Here is a 17,343-nt window from a genome sequence, read left to right as displayed (position 1 = left end):
ACTAAATTGATATAAATGAAATGTGTACCACACATCATCTTATTGAATGCACCATATGACTTTGCAGGTAGGCACGTCCGTGTCACTTTCTCCCCACTATGAAAGGATGCATTTCTTTATGTCTCCTTCGTCTTTGTGAATTCGTATTTTATCTGTGAAACAACAACAAAAATAGTTCTGTTATGGCTTCAAGATCAATGTAATATTGTCCTGTGTGGTTAGGTCACCGTACTGTACCTGCTACAGTCTTTTTGTCTATGGCCAGCAGGCCCTCGTACAGCTCTTTCGCAGGACTTCTCTGGGCCAGCTCCACCCCATGGAGCCAGATTAAAAGCATTCTGTTCCCATGGTCCTGGTAGCTCTGCTGCCCTGAACACACAGCAATCCGATAAGAATCAGTTCATTTACTAACCTGGTAAAATAAGGGATACATTAATACAGTTAATGTAGTTAAAGATTTCCTTGCTTGGTATTCTGACATCACATTACTTTACAGAACCAATATATATGGAAACATCTCCATGTTGTTAAATTTTCTACCTAAAATGAATAAATGTGTTAGCTTTTGTATATTACTGTGAATGAGCCAGTGGTGTTGTGCCTGTCACCTGTCCACTGCTCCTCAATGGCTGCCACCTGCTGCTCAGTGAAGTGCCAGTGCGTCGCCAGACTCTTCCAGTCTCTGGGCTTCAGGAGACGGTAGGCCAGATGCCAGGCTGTGGCGCGGATCTGTTTGCTTTCTGAGCGGTGGTCCAATTTAAACTTCAGTGGAGACTGGCTGTGAAGGTTCTCATTAAACTCTGTGTTGGCCTGGAAGGGTAATCACATCAAGGCACATGAGAAAGGCCACAAGCTTCACACACCGAGCACAGACCAGTGTTCACATGCAGCACCATGTTTATTGAATGCCAGGCCCACTTGTTTTGACTGTCAGGTTGGGTTGGGGATGGAACAAATGCCTAATCAAATTGTCAGTTGAATTGGAAATCAAGCATTTTAGATCCATAAATAATTTTTCCACAGCCAGAGTAATGGTATTACTGGGTGTCATGTTGACTTGTTATATTAGGAAATGGATAATATATAATTCATGTAACCACTGATTTCTAGCTCCACAACAGTAAAGGGATTAGCAGATTATTGTAGCAATTCATTACTTTCGTTGATTGACAAAATGTACCGCATTTAATCATTTTAAAATACACATACAGTAACTGTTCAACATTCACAATGAATGCATAGTATATAAGAATAAACTACATCTACTTTTATTCTGGTTGTCTACCTTACATACTGTGAAATGAAAGTATTTACTGTGCGCTCAAAGTATTTGGACAGGGAAATCTTTTTGATTTTATACAGTATATTTTCTGGCTTTGTATTCAGGCATTTTGGATCTGAAACTGACTGGAATTAAAGGGTAAGCAGTCTTTGGGTATATTTTCATATCGGATGAACCACTGAGAAATTCCAGCACTTTCTATATGGTCCCCCTCATTTTGGGGTACCAAAAGTATTAATACAATTATGTCACACGTGTTTTATTAGTCAGGTGTTTTTGTTAGTGATATTCAAAGAATATTATACACTGATGATTACACCAGCAGATGTTCAAAGTATAAAATGCAAACCACTAGCTGGTCTCAAGTCTTACAGATGAGATCTGGATTAACATGTAACTCAGTGATGAAAAGTGTATAGGAAAATAAAGGAACTTTGCTTGTTGTAAGCATACCACATCTTTTGTGAAACGTTGGTGGTAGTGTTGTGGCTTGTGAATGTATGGCTGCAGCTGTAAGTCTTCATTGATGATGTGTCTAGAGAAACATCTTGTCTGCTGAGATACAACTAAATGACTCTAAATTAATTAGACCAAACTTTATCACGCTGCAGAACAATGACCTGAAACGCTGCCCTAGCTAAGGAGTTTTTCAGTGCCAAAACGGGTAAAGTTCTTGACTGGCCAATTCAATTACGTGATCTGAATCCAATTGAGCATGCTGAAGACATGAAGAATGAAGGAAAATCCCCTCAAATTACGTCCAACATTCTGCACTTTATCCCCAAAGTAATTATATAATTTCAAATTCAAAGCTTTGGCAAAAACCTTTGTAATTGACTGCATATATTACCGTCTTCCATGTGAAATATCTCTCTGCCTTGATGATCATGTCCACGATGATGACTTCGCCTGCACGGGCCGCCACAGCCAACGCCGTCTTACCCTGCTGCTCCAAACAAAGCAGAAACATGTCCAGCTGTGTGCTGACTGGAACCATGCAGTGACAAGTTGTGCCCATTAGTTACATCCTAGTACTGGGCCTCCATGTTTCACCTTGTCCTGGACAGTCAGGTCAATCCCAGCTTTCAGAAGCATCTCCACAATGTCAACTCTGGCCATCTCTGCCACTACATGAAGAACAGTCTGGGACCTCTAGGGAGACAGGAGATCATAAGTTGCACTTAACCACAGGTCTAGGGCCAGACTGCCATACCCATAACCTTAAACAACTCTGGTCCAAATGGCACCCTATTCCCTTCACAGTGCACTACACCTGACCGCTCCATGACAATGCTTGGTAATGTTGGTGTAAACTCTGTGTTTGTGTTGTGTACGTGATCAGTGATGTTGATGTTGCAGCCGGCCTCCAGCAGTGTGTGGATGACAGGGATGTGACAGTTCTTCACTGCCAGATAGAGAGGTGCCTGGTGGTGCTGTCAACAGACACACATTTGTCATTACATAGAAAGGCTTTATGTCAGGACACGTACTACAGAGTAATTGCACGGATAACAGGTGAAGTTGGCCTGACTTTGAATTCCCTCTCACCTGGTTTTGTAAGTCCATCTGCGTTGAATTCTCTATGAGGAGCCTCACCAATGACGTGTGGCCCATCTCTGAGGCAGGGTGTAGAGGATTGCTTTGGTTCTAAGAGAACAGTGCCCATTAAAAGGGGGAGGTGTTGAAAACTGTAGAACAATGAATGGCGGTGTGTTTTGCCGTGTTACCATGGTGACGATGTTCGGGTTGCAGCCTCCCTCCAGCAGAGCCTGGACACAGTCCTCATGGGCAGCTTCTGTAGCCAGGTACAGAGCTGTCTCCCCAGCCTGTTATGGATACACTCACTAATCAGCTGCTGTTCGGCCATTGAGAACATGTTGGTATTGATGTAAGTCCATAGTGTATACAGTGGAATTCTACCGTATTGACTTCATCACGAGTATCGAAATGATTCAGCAGTAGCTGGACCACATCCAAATGGCCATTGCTGGCAGCCAAATGTAGAGGTGTGTTCCCATTCTGGTATTTAGACAGAGAAAAGGTATGAGTAAGGGAGAGAATGGCAAAACAGTGGAACAGTCTCAAACACAAACACACACACACAAATTTGATGAGAGATATTTTTAAGTAGATTTAATAGAATAGTTAACATCTATTGGTCATACAATGCATTCTGGATAAGTCTAGGGGAAGGAATGAACCCTCAATTTCAGTGCTTTCATGACAAGTGGTTACTCAGAAAAAACGAGCTACGACTCAGTTCGTCCAACCTCGGTATTCCAAGTCCTAGGTTCCACAATATATGTATAAACCTGGGATAGATAAATCTTTATTTTATAAGAGATAGTTTGTAGCTTAGCAACCACGTGAGGCAGCATGACTCCGTGAATACGGCTGGTCTATTCTGCTGGACGGAGCTTTACATTCCTCATCTCTTCATTTCTTGAAGTATTTCTGACCTGGTCCTCCTCCATGGTGGCCATATTGTACACCTCCTCCATTAACATCTGCAGCATCTCCAAAGCACCATGCTCAGCTGCCAGAGTGAACGGCCTGTGTCCAGACTGGGGGAGAGGACAATTTGAGGAAAATATGGTCAGCTTATTGAACTAAGGCAGCCTAGCAGTTAAAGGGGCAATATGTACGATTTTTACTGTACTACTAACATTAATAGATGTAACAATGAGCAGTAGACATCTGCGGTTACTGTTTTATTTTTTTACAAAATAGATAATGAGTTCGTGAGATATTCCACATTAAATCTTTCTTGCCAGTCCATCTATCTATTTGTTTTGGCTTATAGTCTCCTCATACTGGACTTACACACTGGCTGTACCATCCTTCCCATCCTAAACCACCCTGGACTAGATAATAGTATTCTGGATTTGTTCAGTAAGGGAAGACGAGGAGGAGACAAGTCATGTTCTTGTTTAGAGGCAGGATTCTACACAGTGCCCCTTTAACATTTCAAACTGATGATGTAGAGTATGTCTATGTGATTACCAGGTCCTCTTTGTCCAGCTGTTTCATGATCAGGTCGTTGATAATGTATGTGACTATGTCAGTGTGGTTGTTGATGGCAGCACAGTGCATGATGTTCATTCCCAGCTGAGAAGAGAGAAGATATCTCACCCTTTCCGAACATTTCAACACACGTTGGAATCTCCCATGGCAATGGAGAAATAAGGTTGATGGTTGTTTATTGTAATTCAGAGGTAGGCAATTCAAGTCCTTTTGGGCACCAACACAGGTTTTCATCCTCTCTTAACCAGGGACTAATTAGGGATTCCAGGGTGAGTATGCTTAAGTAGCAGATTGAAACATAACCTGAAAGTGTTTTGGCCTTTGAGGACCAAATTGGCTTACTCCTGTTGTAAAACAGAGACCCCATACCGCATTTTCAACATTTGGATCAGCACCTCCCAGCACAAGCAACTTCAGGATGGGTAGACTCCCAAACCAGGCCGCCAGGTGTATGGATGTCACTCCATGCTTTGTGTAGATGTACAAAAATATGAGGGAAGAGAGAAATAGGAGTTTCATTTACTAACCTTCTCTCCAGATATCTGACTGTTGAAGAGGACAAGTTATAGATACCATCAGTAACACTGGGAATGTGGTGTCTTCCTACCTTGTCCTTCTGATTGAGATTTGCTCTGCGCTTTAGAAGGATTTGGACGGCCTCTATGTGTTTTCCAGCGACTGCGTAGTGCAGGGCAGTCCGATCATGCTGAGGTGAATGCATGAAAGAGATTATTAAAATGTGACACAGAACACAAAATATGGCTCTAATAAATAAATAACTGCAACATTCAACCACAGTCTCCTGTAGTCCAATTAACGGCCATTTGGACATAGTATTCTTGTGGATGTATTGGACATTCCATAGGGGAGATAGTATTCCTGTGGATGTTTGGGACATTCCATACGGGAGATTGTATTATTGTGGATGTATGGGACATTCCACAGGGGAGATAGTATTCCTGTGGATGTATGGGACATTCCATACGGGAGATTGTATTATTGTGGATGTATGGGACATTCCACAGGGGAGATAGTATTCCTGTGGATGTTTGGGACATTCCATACGGGAGATTGTATTATTGTGGATGTATGGGACATTCCACAGGGGAGATAGTATTCCTGTGGATGTATGGGACATTCCATAGGGAAGATAGTATTCATGTGGATGCAGGGGACATTCCACAGGGGAGATAGTATTCCTGTGGATGTATGGGACATTCCATAGGGAAGATAGTATTCATGTGGATGCAGGGGACATTCCACAGGGGAGATAGTATTTCTATGGATGTATAGGACATTCCACAGGGGAGATAGTATTCCTGTGGATGTATGGGACATTCCATAGGGTAAATAATATTATTGTGGATGTATGTGACATTCCATAGAGGACTGACTCACCAAGTTCTTTGCGTTGACATTGACTGCCCTCCCCAGAAGGTTCATAGTCTGTACATCATTTCTCTTTGCTGCTTCAATGTACTCCTTCTCAATCTCTAACACTTCAAAGACACAGCAGGGACACAAGCTGCTTCATAAGACAGTCATTTTTCAACAGAGAAAATTAGTGTGTGAAATTGGAGTAGTCTAGTATGAGGGAAGTATTAGTCAGTGTGTGTGTATGCATATTTGTGCATACGTGCTTGTGTTTGTGTGTCCTAAACAAACATAGGTGCACACTGGGTGTTCACATCTAATCATACCATGACCGATGACAGGTATAGGGTGGGACAAACACACCATGCAGCGTTTTTCCAACAACGATTCAAACACAGGATTGACCTGGCCATATTCACAAAACATCTTAAGGCTAAAAGTGCGGATTTAGGAGTAACTCTTAAAACAATGGGCATGTCAGTCCTTACATTAGGACTCCTACATTTATGGCCTAAGAATATTTCGCAAAGCGTTTTAGAGCTAAAACAAGCTCCTATATCTATGAAAAGTTATGGGTAGTCACTACTCCGTCATTTTAAGACCAAATCACAAACAATTCTGAAAGGCCTGCTGCCGGCAATTCGCCTCGAAATCAGGTTGACGTTTTAGAAACATTTAATGATACTGAGCTTTAAAAAAGGTATCGCCTGCATCGCGTGGATATTATGATCTTAGTAGAGCTCCGAGCTAGTCATTAATGCAGTCACTTCACCAACAAACAGAAACAACCCAAAAACACCGGAGGTTGTCGCAACTCCACGCTACTTGGCCACAGGGAAAATGCAGCTATGCAGCGCAGGTGAACTACGTATATCTCAGTCATCTGATAGTAGAATATTACATCAACCAATAAATGCCCTCTCCAGACCCCATATCGTGCGACAAATCATTCGGTTTTCTCATTCGCCAACTACAAATGAACAAAGCCGACTTCATGTCCATAGCTCAACCACCCGGTGTAGTTGGTGGTGCGACACAACTGCATGAATGATTGCACCATCAAAACATTAATGCGCATTTCTTTACGAGATGCATGTAGAGACCGACAATTAGCTGAAAATATCTTTACTAGTCAATATCTTTACTAGTCAGTTTTTCGTTTCATGTTTAATCAGTGACACTTAGTCTACATTTTAATTGTAATAACTTTATTTCAATATAGCAACATGAGACATCATTCTACAGTATTGCTATGATGAATTAACTGAGAGAGACCCCTCCCCTATAAGCCAATCACTATGGGCATAGTAAGTGCTTGTTCGTGAAACACGACATCATCCATAGCAACGGGGTCAATTAGACCCTTTCTTTTATCTTAAGAATTCTCCCGGTTCCTTAGTAAAAGATGGTCTTAGCAGCTTTGTGAATAGGTTTTAAGAAGAAACATTTAGCAGGGAAGTTTTAGTGTTGTTTATGAGCCCTCCTAGTGGTAAGATAATTTTTTTTGTGAATACTGCCCCAGGTTTGGGGGGGAGGGGGGGGTGTTCACATATCCTAAACAAATGGGTATTTTACTGTTTTAATTTTAATTACTTTTCAGAGTTATCTTAGATATTGTGGGTTACTGTGTATACATGAAGCTAGAAATGTCAGATTTTGTGTTTTCTTTTCAGACTGTATGGCAACAAAAGGTGAACATTTTGAAAGGAGGTGATGACTTTCTATACCTGCTGTATATTGACATTGACAAACACCTAAGGACCATCACAAAACTAAAAACAAAATCGATGAATGGCAAAATAGGGCCTTAAATCACTCTTCCATGTATATGCATTCAGTTGGTACTCACACATCTCTTTGCTATTGTAGCTGTTAATATCGTTCCTGTCTGTCTCCTCCGTCTCTTTGTTTTTTAGAAAGTCTGTGAATCCCTTAACAGCTTTTCTGTTTTTTAGTGTATTAGGGTTCAACTCCTTCAGCTGTGCCCCCATCCTCTCCATCAGAGACCTCTCCATGTCCAATATCTGGTAAGTCTCCCTGTCTGTCTGCTTCTTTCTTTTATCCTTGTCTGACCAAACAACCATGTAGCCTTATCCAACAAATGCAGTTGGATCTGGAAGTAAACCAATTCGGAACAGATACTGAGGAAGCTTTAGAGAAGTTTCCACGCTGCGACAAACAACATTCTAGTAACGTTTCCTTTGACAAAGTGCATAGCATACCCCACACCACAGTTTTCTGGCATGTAGCACGGCAGTAGAGAGGTGTATGTACATTATGGAGGGCTGGAGAGTTGACCTCTGTTTACTCTGTGAGCTCACACCCTCCAGACACACAGAATGTGCCTAACACATATTGAGTAATGCACTACCCACTCATACACTCCAAGACTGGAATGAGATGCACAATTACATCTTGTCATTTATTTATTTTCTTAGTGACTCAACTCTCCTTATGCAATTAGAGGTATTATGCATCTACGCTCAGATCAATAATAAAGCAGGTGCTCAGGCCATATGTGTGGGGATTTGTACTGCACACATGAAATAAAAATTAGGACACAAGAATAGTTTATTGCATATTTGTTCATTCAGACACATTTACAATGTAAAAATGTTTCTAGATGAATATTGCTTCATCTTAAATACACATATGAATCCATTATAATAAAACACAACTGTGTTATTAATTAAGCAACACAATAATCCTTAAAAAATATAATCACATACTGTTATTGTATTCACACTTTTTCTTCACATCATTCTGGACATTGTGTTTGAAAGGCTATTGAGGATTGACTGAATTAATTGTGCTTTACATTTAAAATGGTGCAAAATACCAGATGCAAACACAGAGTTCTCTCATTTAGCAGCAGGTAGTAGTCTCTCTAGACACCAGGGTTTCCTCTCACAAAGTTTTAATGTCGCAGTTTAACATAACAGAACGTCAGTTTGGCAGGGAAGAACTATGTCTTTGCATACACCACTATTTTATCCGCTTGAATAAAACACAAAATAACAGCTAGCAAGATGGAGGTCACATAGGTTATATTGAATAAGCCTTTCACAAGTATCTAGTTTACATTAACTACCCACTTAAACCACTACAAAGACTTGCTGGCAAACCTTTGACTTAAAACAATTAAACTGCACAATATGTATTAAAAGTAACATTATTGATATTGATTGAAGAAAGTGCATTTTCTGAGTTGCAGTACAGCTGCAGCCAGGAGACCAAACAGCGGCGTCAACTAGCTCAGTCTTTACACACTAGAGACCCCTTGTGGTAGTTTGAGCAAATGCAAGCTCAATAATGGTTGTTGGCTGGGGAATGCGCTCTCCTTCATTTCATCCTCCTTCAAGTATGTATCAGCGAATACTTTGTGGGTTAGCAAGCCGTGTGATAAGAAGCAAAACCCCTTGGTGAGAGGTGCGTCAGAGGACAGGTCTCCCAGATTCCAAACCCAGAGTTGATGGAATTAAGCAAGGACACAATCATGAATTGGACATCACAAAATGGGAATGGGAGAACTCTTGAGGAAAAGTCTAAATCCCCAGCATCCAAGTACTAGGTTGGTTGGTAGTTAGGGGTAGGGATGGTTGCTAGTGAGATCACCAGCACTTCCTTAACCTGAGAGCCAGTTTACATCATTCATCATTATCTTATGCAGGATCTTTTTTTAAGTGTTATCAACTCAGGTGTGTCACCTGAAGAACTTGTCAATGGTATTCCGGGCTGCGCCCTGGACTCTGGACTTCTTAGAGGGGTGGGGGGGAGACGAGCCTCTCCTGGAAGGGTAGGTAGAACCAAACAACATATTTTACTGTCGGCTTCTCAACCTGTCTGCACCAGACATATCTAAAACCATCTAGTTTGACCTACCACACAACTTGGTATTTCTGAAAGTCCTTAGAGAATGTGCAAAAATGTCTTTCAAGTCATTACACAATGTTAGGGTGACCCTAGGCCTAGGACCAAATGTCTGTAACCATGGAATACGTACCATAACCACCCAACCAACATTAAAATACAAAGTATGAGTATAATGTATTCTTACCTTCTACTCTTTCCCTTCTGTGGCACTGTCTGCAGGGGATGCTTTCTCTCTATGGAGGGAAAAGGGAACACCAATAAGATCTACATCCGACAAGCCATTTTGTCATTCGGATGTTCTTTTTTTGTTGCTATAAATACTGCAATCTCCTGGGCTGGATAGTTAAGGACAAACTGGGATCTTTCCATTGTTACGATTCAGTGTGTGAAGAAGTGATTTGCCAGTGGCTGAGAGAAGGGCAGGGAGGCCCCATGGGGTGAAATGAGATGTATTTAACTATTTTAAATAAGGGAATCAATACACAGACACAGCACAATGGCACATGGCACCAAGACAAACATGGCCACTGGCCCCATATTGAGCAAACAAATCCTTCCAGTTTAATCCACATAACTAACCTATAGTTGTTCATTTCTTGGGATAAAATACACGTAAAAACAGTCCGACTAAAATTAAACCCGCTAAAATTAAACGGTACATTTTAGTAAGTTTTACATGACATCTAGTGGACACTCATCTAGAATGACTTCAGGAGAAATTGGTGTTAAGTGCCTTGATCAAGGACACCATGAAAGATATTTTCCCTTGTTCCTCATGTTTAAAACCGTGACCTCTGTTACTGACCAAATCCTTTAATCACTGGGCTATAAATGAGGGAAACCAGGCAGAAAGTATGTGAATAAAAGACATTTTTAAAACGAACTGTTTCCTCCACTGCTTCCAGATAGCCGTGCTACAGACTCGGCCACCACCAAACTAAACATTAATACCACTATATCTACTGCATTATAACCAACACCCTCCAGGACGATTGGCCATCCAGGTAAATAGGAGAAAAAGGCTGTGAAAAAATATTGTTATTTATCACCTTGACACTGGAAATGATAGGAATTTAACCTTTGAGTGAAAAGTTTAATCATCATCCTGAAATAATAATTTTCTTCTAAAAACGTGTCACAGTTATGGCCACCCCTGTATTTAGTTCTTTGTGCACCCTCTCTTTGCCAAGAAAACCTCTCTGATTTGTCTCCAATTCTGTTTGATGAGATAGAAGAAGACATAAAAAGGGATTTGAGACCAATCCTCTATACATACTGTAAACTCTCCTTGGGTCTTATTTTATGCCAGAAAGTTTTCGTTTTAGTTTCAGACCATTGAACCTGGTTCCGGTGATATTTACGTATAAGTTTACATTTACATTTAAATGTATGGTTTGGTGACAGCAGAGGCTTTCTTCTGGCAACCCTTTTAGAAAAACATTTTGGCATGGAACTGACATATAATCATAGGTTGTGAAACTCCAAGTTACAATCAACATCAACTCTCCAACTGTGATCCTTTGAGATTTTCTTTTCAACTTTAACCCCCTCCACCTCAATGTGTTTTCTATTTGTTTTTGATTATAGCCCTTGCTTGATTTTTGTTCCGCGACCTTTTGTGTCATTCCCTTTCAGTGTTCTCTGGCCTTTCCCATGTCGACAGATGTTTAAGTGAATTCAGCCTCTGGGTCACCTCATATTTATACACCCACTTCTGTTGAAGACCAGTGGGTGATTTCCTGTCATGGAATGTAATGGATGACCATTTAAGAGTTTCCAAAAACTTTGAAAAAGTTAACTCTTCATTGGAATATACATCAATTAAATGTTGTTCATAACATTTTCTAGGGGTGCAAATATTGGTGACTTGCATGTACTGGAATAAAATATGTATCTATTGATGACAACCACTTAAAAAAAAAGAAAATGTACTCAGTTAAAGGTTAGATTTATATGATCAAGCTGTTTTTCTGAGCGTTTTTTTGTTGTTATTCATCTATGGTGCCAATAATTCAAGGACACTGTATTAACTAACAGAGGCAAAAACAGGACCCATTCAAACCCATGGGCATATGCAACCATGAGGCTGGCAGGGCAATTAAAAAACAGGATGCAAAAATCCATAATCAAACATGAAATAATGACCTTTCTGGGCAGCTGGTGGTGCATTGATGGTGGTGGTGTGGTCCACAGATCCTGGTCCCCGAAGCTCATGCAGGACTTCCTGGTTCAGACAAAGGTCAACATGTCTGTTGAAGAGGGTGAGGTCATTGGTGTCCTGGGTCACCTGACAAACTGGACAAGTGAGGGTGGGGCCTTCCCAGTTGTGTGACTCTGGTCTGGGTAAAGAAAATGGTTGAGGACCTTCGGGGGAGACCAGACAAGCCTGTAGACCTGTGTCACGGTGAGCTGAACCATTCAGGGGGTTAGGGTCTGGACCTCTGGGTATAGAAACGCCTCCACTGTTAAGGCAGACAGGGTTTAGGTCCAGAGCGTTCAGTGAAATATTAGCTGTACCAGTCTCATACAGCAGTCCTGTAGTGGACTCAGTGTGATCCCCTGTACTACAGTCTAATCGAAGGCCCACTGTGTCCAACATGGATCTGTTAAGTCGGTTCCTATTATTCTCAGCCTCCTGCTCCCTCTCATTCTGCACCTTCTCCTTCCTCTCATTCTCCACCTCCTCTGCCAAAATACTGGAGTCTCTCTCTAGCTCCATGTCTGGGTGGTTGTTCAACCCCATAGTAGGCCCATTGAGACACTGGTCGATGTGTTTGTTGAAGACTGCCAGTACTGTTGTGTTTACTGTCCTGAAGCACACAGGGCAGGTGAGACCGTCTGGCTCTGGGGACCAGCATGATGAAGCAGACCCTGTGGTGCTGGTTGTCTGTCCAGGAGCAGAGTGTGTCTTTGTCAGGGTGTCCCCCCCTCGGGGGTCAGTGGCAGATGAGGCTGGGCCCGGTCTGGTCTCTAGCCGGTTCCCAACCCCTCCTGGTGAGTCCTCCCTCTCAGCTTGCAGCCGCAGCCTTTCGGCGTGAACTCTCTGGAAGAAGGAGCGCTGCTGCTCCCCAGTCCTCCCCACCTCCACTCCTCCCTGACTGGGTACCGTAGTTTGATTATCTTTCACAGGCTGGTGGGAGGATATTTGGGAGAGGCTACTGGAGTCCCTCCCACCTTGCTGGAGGAATCCCACAATGCTCTTCTGTAAGGGTTTCTTATCGTCAACGCTGACAAAACTGGAAACTCGAACACCTGCAGTAACAGAATAGTTGAATTGTTTAAAATTAATTTCAAATAAGGAAATATGAATTAACAACATAAGCATGTACATGACATATCAGTAGAATGTATGTGACACACTGTATTATTGCTATATACTGTACAAACAATGGTTACATTAAACCGATGAGACAACATTCATACCAGTGAGAGAAGAGAAAGTAATATTACCCATGAGCCTCAGTCTTAGTGGCTGGGGGCTGACGTTGTCGATCTCAGTTTTCAGCAAGTCCTTAGCAACAGCAAAGAGCTCTTCTGTCGAAGCAATGGCACATGGCAATGTCCAAGCTCTGGTTTTTACCTCAAAATTGACATTTTTAAGCTTCAATGTCACCGTCTTTCCCTGGAAGAACATGGAGGAATGACACAGTGGAGTAGTGATTATGTCTGACTGGACAGAGTCAAAGGACAGAACAGACATTGATTTGATGGATTAATGACAGTAAGTGAAGAAGGTTCAAAGGCCTTTTCTTAGGAGCGTGCTGATCATCTCCAAACAGCCTGTTCAGTAAGGATGTGGCTCACACTGGTAGTCTCCATTATGGCTCTCCATTTCCTCCAGTTTCAAAAGCACATTAGGGCTCAGCCTGTGGGGGGCCAAGCCAACTCCCTTTATCGATTGGGATAAGAATAGACACTCTAGAAATTGTGTGAAATGCCGGTTACGGACATATTCATTCTGCGGGCCAACATCTCAATGTTTTACAACCAAAACGATCTTCTGAATACCATTGCAGTGAAAATCTCCGTTCTGTTCTAGAAGCCTTTTCTGCTTGCTCTCTCTGAGAAGGGGTCAGTAGTCAGGCGGTGACACAGTGTGTTGAAACTGAAACCTTGCTGTGTGTGATGTACTGTTAAGCGGTTCTACATTTTACAAATTAGCCACAACCCATTAAGCCAAACCCTGGAGAATCATTGTTTTGATTCCTATATCTTTAGTAAGAACCCAGAAGATTATTATTAGACCGTGAACGTGTTAAAGAATATATTTTAAGTACTGAGTAGAAATCCCACTGCACTCTGTTCTAGTGATGACCTGTAGGGATAGTGTACTGTAATGATTTGAGAACCTTAAGAGCCTCCTTTTGCAGGTCCAAAGCCAGGTCTTGGCACAGCTCCCTGCACAGAGAGAACTGCTCTTCTAAATTACTCATCTCTCCAAATGTCCTGTCAGAGAGAGAGGGAAATAGAGTGTGGGGAAAGTTATAGTCTTTTCCATCATTTATCTATATAGTTCACATTATATGCATGCTGGCAGAAAATAAAAACAACCTCTCTGTGCTCATGCTTTTTCTCTCTCCGTCCCTGTAAAAGAAAACAACAATAGACAGACTCTGTTACTTTGAGGGATTCAGTCTTTGTGCATTTGATCCTCCCCCAATGCCGGCCTGCTCATCACCTCTGGATGTGTGAGGAACCCAGGCCCAGAGAGATGTGGAGGAAGTGATGCCAGGACGTCTCGGAAAACAGCAGGGACAGCAGTGCCATCTCCTGGCCAAGATGGACGCACTTGGTGATACCTAGAGCTCCAAGCATATTTTCCGTCACCTTCCCAATTCCTGATACCTGGGACACCAAAAGAGCACTTCTTAATAATATTTACTTGTAAGTAATCCACCAGGAACTAGATTCCTAAATATCGTCTACAGTAACAGTCCCATAAAACAGTGGGTTTGTGGTAGGCTATGGGTGCATGTACAGCAGCCTACCTTCCTGACTGGCAGGTCCTGTATGAAGGCCATGATAGCTTGTCGTGTAGAGGGCAGTTTGTACTGGCCATTAGGTTTGTTCCTATCACTGCACACCTTGGCCAGCATCATGTTTGGGGCAATGCCTAGGAGAATGACCAATAGCAACGCATGACAAATGTGTTACATGCTTGACATGATTACATACAGAATTGGATGACATTAGACAATGATTGCACAGTAACACACAAAATATTCCCTCAGGTATATTCACAAAATGTTTTTTTCCCAGGGAACATAAACACACAGCCTTTCTCTAACCTGCGCTGGCAGTTAACAAGGTCTTCTGCTCGATGCGGAAACGCATCTCCCTCACCGCCTCCTCGGCACAGGCTCCAAACACCTCCATGTCTCCCCTAGCTCCGCACACAGAAGAGTCTTGCAGACCAGGGGAGGGGGAGGAGCTGGGGCTTTCCTCAAAGAGGAGAGGAGACAGATTCTCTACCTCTACTGAGATCTTCGAGCCCTCATCCTGCTTCTCAACTAGAGACAGAGTGAGAGAGAGCGAGTGAGAGAAAGAGAGAGACAGACAAAAATGGTAGATATATATGAGATACTGCTCATAAAACCCGAGAGTCTAGTTCTATTTATTTTGTTGCCAGGTGGCAAAAGAGAAATAGAAGAGAGAAAGAGACAGGACCACTCTAGGCAACCCACTCTCAAAGTTGTCTTAGAAATGAGAACTTTATCACAGCTGTAACCTACAACTGTAACATGGGTTTAAAAAAAATAAAGCAACAGATCAGTATAACAAATGACCGGAACACTCAGTTATTACAGAGTAATCCAGGGTACTGACACAGTGACTCCTGAGCAGGCACCCTACCACCCTACCTCCATCTGTCCCCGTGCTGTGGGAGTCAAGGCGGTGGGTACCCAGGGCATCCGGCCAGAGTCTCCTCTGATCTAGGTGCTCTGTGATGTCTAGATAGGCCTCGTCCAGACTCACGGGCAGGAAGTGAGGGTCATAGTCTGCAAAGATCTCCCGGATCTGGCAGAGAGATTGGATGATAAGTGACACGCTTTCTGTTTGGAGAGGATTTATGAGGTTTGAGTCTCACTGGCCACTGAAACACTTAGGTGAATTGTTGGAGCACTAGAGTGTGTGTGTATCAAATGCTTACTTCAGTGCTCACTGCTTTGTATTTGTCAAAGTTGTTTGGAACAATAACCAGGTTTGGGCAGAGCTTCTTCGCGATGAAGCCAGGCATGGCGGCACGGACCCCAAACTTCCTGGCGTGGTAGTTGGATGTTGACTGAGAAGTGGACAGAATATACCATTTGTAGAGAATAGATACATCCCACACCACTAAATATTGGATATTTGTTTTATAAATGACATCTTTCAGATCAAGTTGGAAGATCATCAACTACTTCATATGTGAAGGACAACAAGTGAGAAAGATCAACAAATATGAAACTCTACAGGCTTGTATAAAGTCTACAAGCTTAGATTTCATATTTTGACATCACATATAAATGCAGTCATTTGGTATTACAAATGATACACTTGTTTCCATTGGGTCTTGTTAGTAATAGTCTTGCTTGTCCAGTCTTAAAAATTTGGCTCAGGTTTTGGTAATGATACCCATTGTTAGCATATTAATAGTCTTTTGATGGCATATAAAATCTCACCAGCATGCTCATTGTGCCCACAGCCATGGGTTTGTCCTTCAGGTCAGGGCAGTCTCTCATCTCCACTGCAGCATAGAAGGCATCCATATCCACATGCACAATCACACGGCTCAGGTCACGACCTCTCTCCAAGTCAGAGGTCAACTTCTCCACCTGCAACCAGACATTTAGACGTGGTAGAGTTTCAATGAAATGAAGACACAGATATGGTGAACAAAAATAAACCAACTGCATCTCTTTGCAAGAGGTTAAATAACCATCTGTAGGTAAGCGTGTGAGTATTGCCTGTCTTCACTGTACCTGTGCTTGTGCTTTGCTCAGCTGTTGCTCAGTTATGTTTGCCTTGTGCTGCATCATCTTCTCAATGCGCTGGTTTACCTGCTGCTGTTTCTTCAGCTCATTCTCATAGAACCTGGAGCCCTGCAGGAGAGTGGGAAATTGAGAAGCTGAAGACTTTGGGTAATGGGCCTTTGAACTATGTGAGAAAAGAACACACTGTTCTTCAACCGAAGTGAGCTTGTGCCGTGTCTGTAAGGTAGCTAGTTGGAGTACTGACTCTGAGTCTAGATTATTCATTTGGTGACTGAATGTATAAGACTGAAGTTCTCAACCCTGTTACCTTGGAGGTATCCATAATGATCTTGTTTATTTTGTCCCTGTCAAGACCCTCCATTCCAGCCTTGTTGTCATTGAGGGCCATTCTGGAGAGGAACCCATCCCCAGTAGAGGATGTCTCCACAGTCTCCATTATATGTCTCAAGGAAGACCTTACATTGAATACATAAGAAAAAATTGCTTGCTTAGGTAATAATGGTAAACTCAGCTAGCTAGCTAGTAACTGTAACGATTAAATTGGCTAATTCACTCAAGTTGGTAAAAATAGAAACACTTTTTTTATTTACGAGTAAATAATATTTGGTTTGTTTACCAGACTGATTTAGGCTCTGATTACAGTACCTTATTGTCCGATACTACTTCAGTTAAGTTGTCGGTCATAAGTTTTGAATTTGCTTCCGCATTTCACGTCATTTTGGGGGAGGTGTCGTTTCCTTCATTTCCAGGGAACACCAGAGGGCGCCATTATTAATCCTAACTTGGAAAACGACGCCAGGAAAAACTACGCCCTCT

At 42.2% G+C, this 17,343-nt stretch overlaps 2 protein-coding genes across 2 annotated transcripts; both read right to left on the bottom strand.

Moving 5' to 3' along the window:
- Positions 1-67: 67 nt before the first annotated feature.
- ankdd1b (ankyrin repeat and death domain containing 1B) lies at positions 68-7,913 on the bottom strand. The gene is made up of 15 exons (XM_020052204.2): positions 7,530-7,913; positions 5,705-5,805; positions 4,914-5,012; positions 4,676-4,774; positions 4,286-4,390; positions 3,742-3,846; positions 3,203-3,301; positions 3,010-3,108; positions 2,831-2,929; positions 2,617-2,715; positions 2,336-2,434; positions 2,133-2,228; positions 609-810; positions 238-369; positions 68-152 (listed from the first exon to the last, which is right to left on the bottom strand). The coding sequence occupies exons 1-15, from the start codon at positions 7,762-7,764 to the stop codon at positions 97-99; spliced, it is 1,725 nt and encodes a 574-aa protein (XP_019907763.2). The 5' UTR covers positions 7,765-7,913; the 3' UTR covers positions 68-96.
- A 347-nt stretch (positions 7,914-8,260) lies between these two features.
- polk (polymerase (DNA directed) kappa) lies at positions 8,261-17,259 on the bottom strand. Its single transcript, XM_010876547.3, has 15 exons — positions 17,173-17,259; positions 16,835-16,982; positions 16,516-16,635; positions 16,216-16,368; positions 15,705-15,836; positions 15,415-15,571; positions 14,842-15,063; positions 14,542-14,666; positions 14,232-14,398; positions 14,105-14,137; positions 13,903-13,999; positions 13,004-13,175; positions 11,699-12,805; positions 9,738-9,786; positions 8,261-9,468 (listed from the first exon to the last, which is right to left on the bottom strand). The coding sequence occupies exons 2-15, from the start codon at positions 16,961-16,963 to the stop codon at positions 9,384-9,386; spliced, it is 2,748 nt and encodes a 915-aa protein (XP_010874849.2). The 5' UTR covers positions 16,964-16,982; positions 17,173-17,259; the 3' UTR covers positions 8,261-9,383.
- Positions 17,260-17,343: the final 84 nt, after the last annotated feature.

This window comes from Esox lucius, chromosome 13 (genome assembly GCF_011004845.1).
Source record: "Esox lucius isolate fEsoLuc1 chromosome 13, fEsoLuc1.pri, whole genome shotgun sequence".
Classification (NCBI taxonomy): domain Eukaryota; kingdom Metazoa; phylum Chordata; class Actinopteri; order Esociformes; family Esocidae; genus Esox; species Esox lucius.
This window is presented reverse-complemented; position numbering and strand designations above follow the sequence as displayed.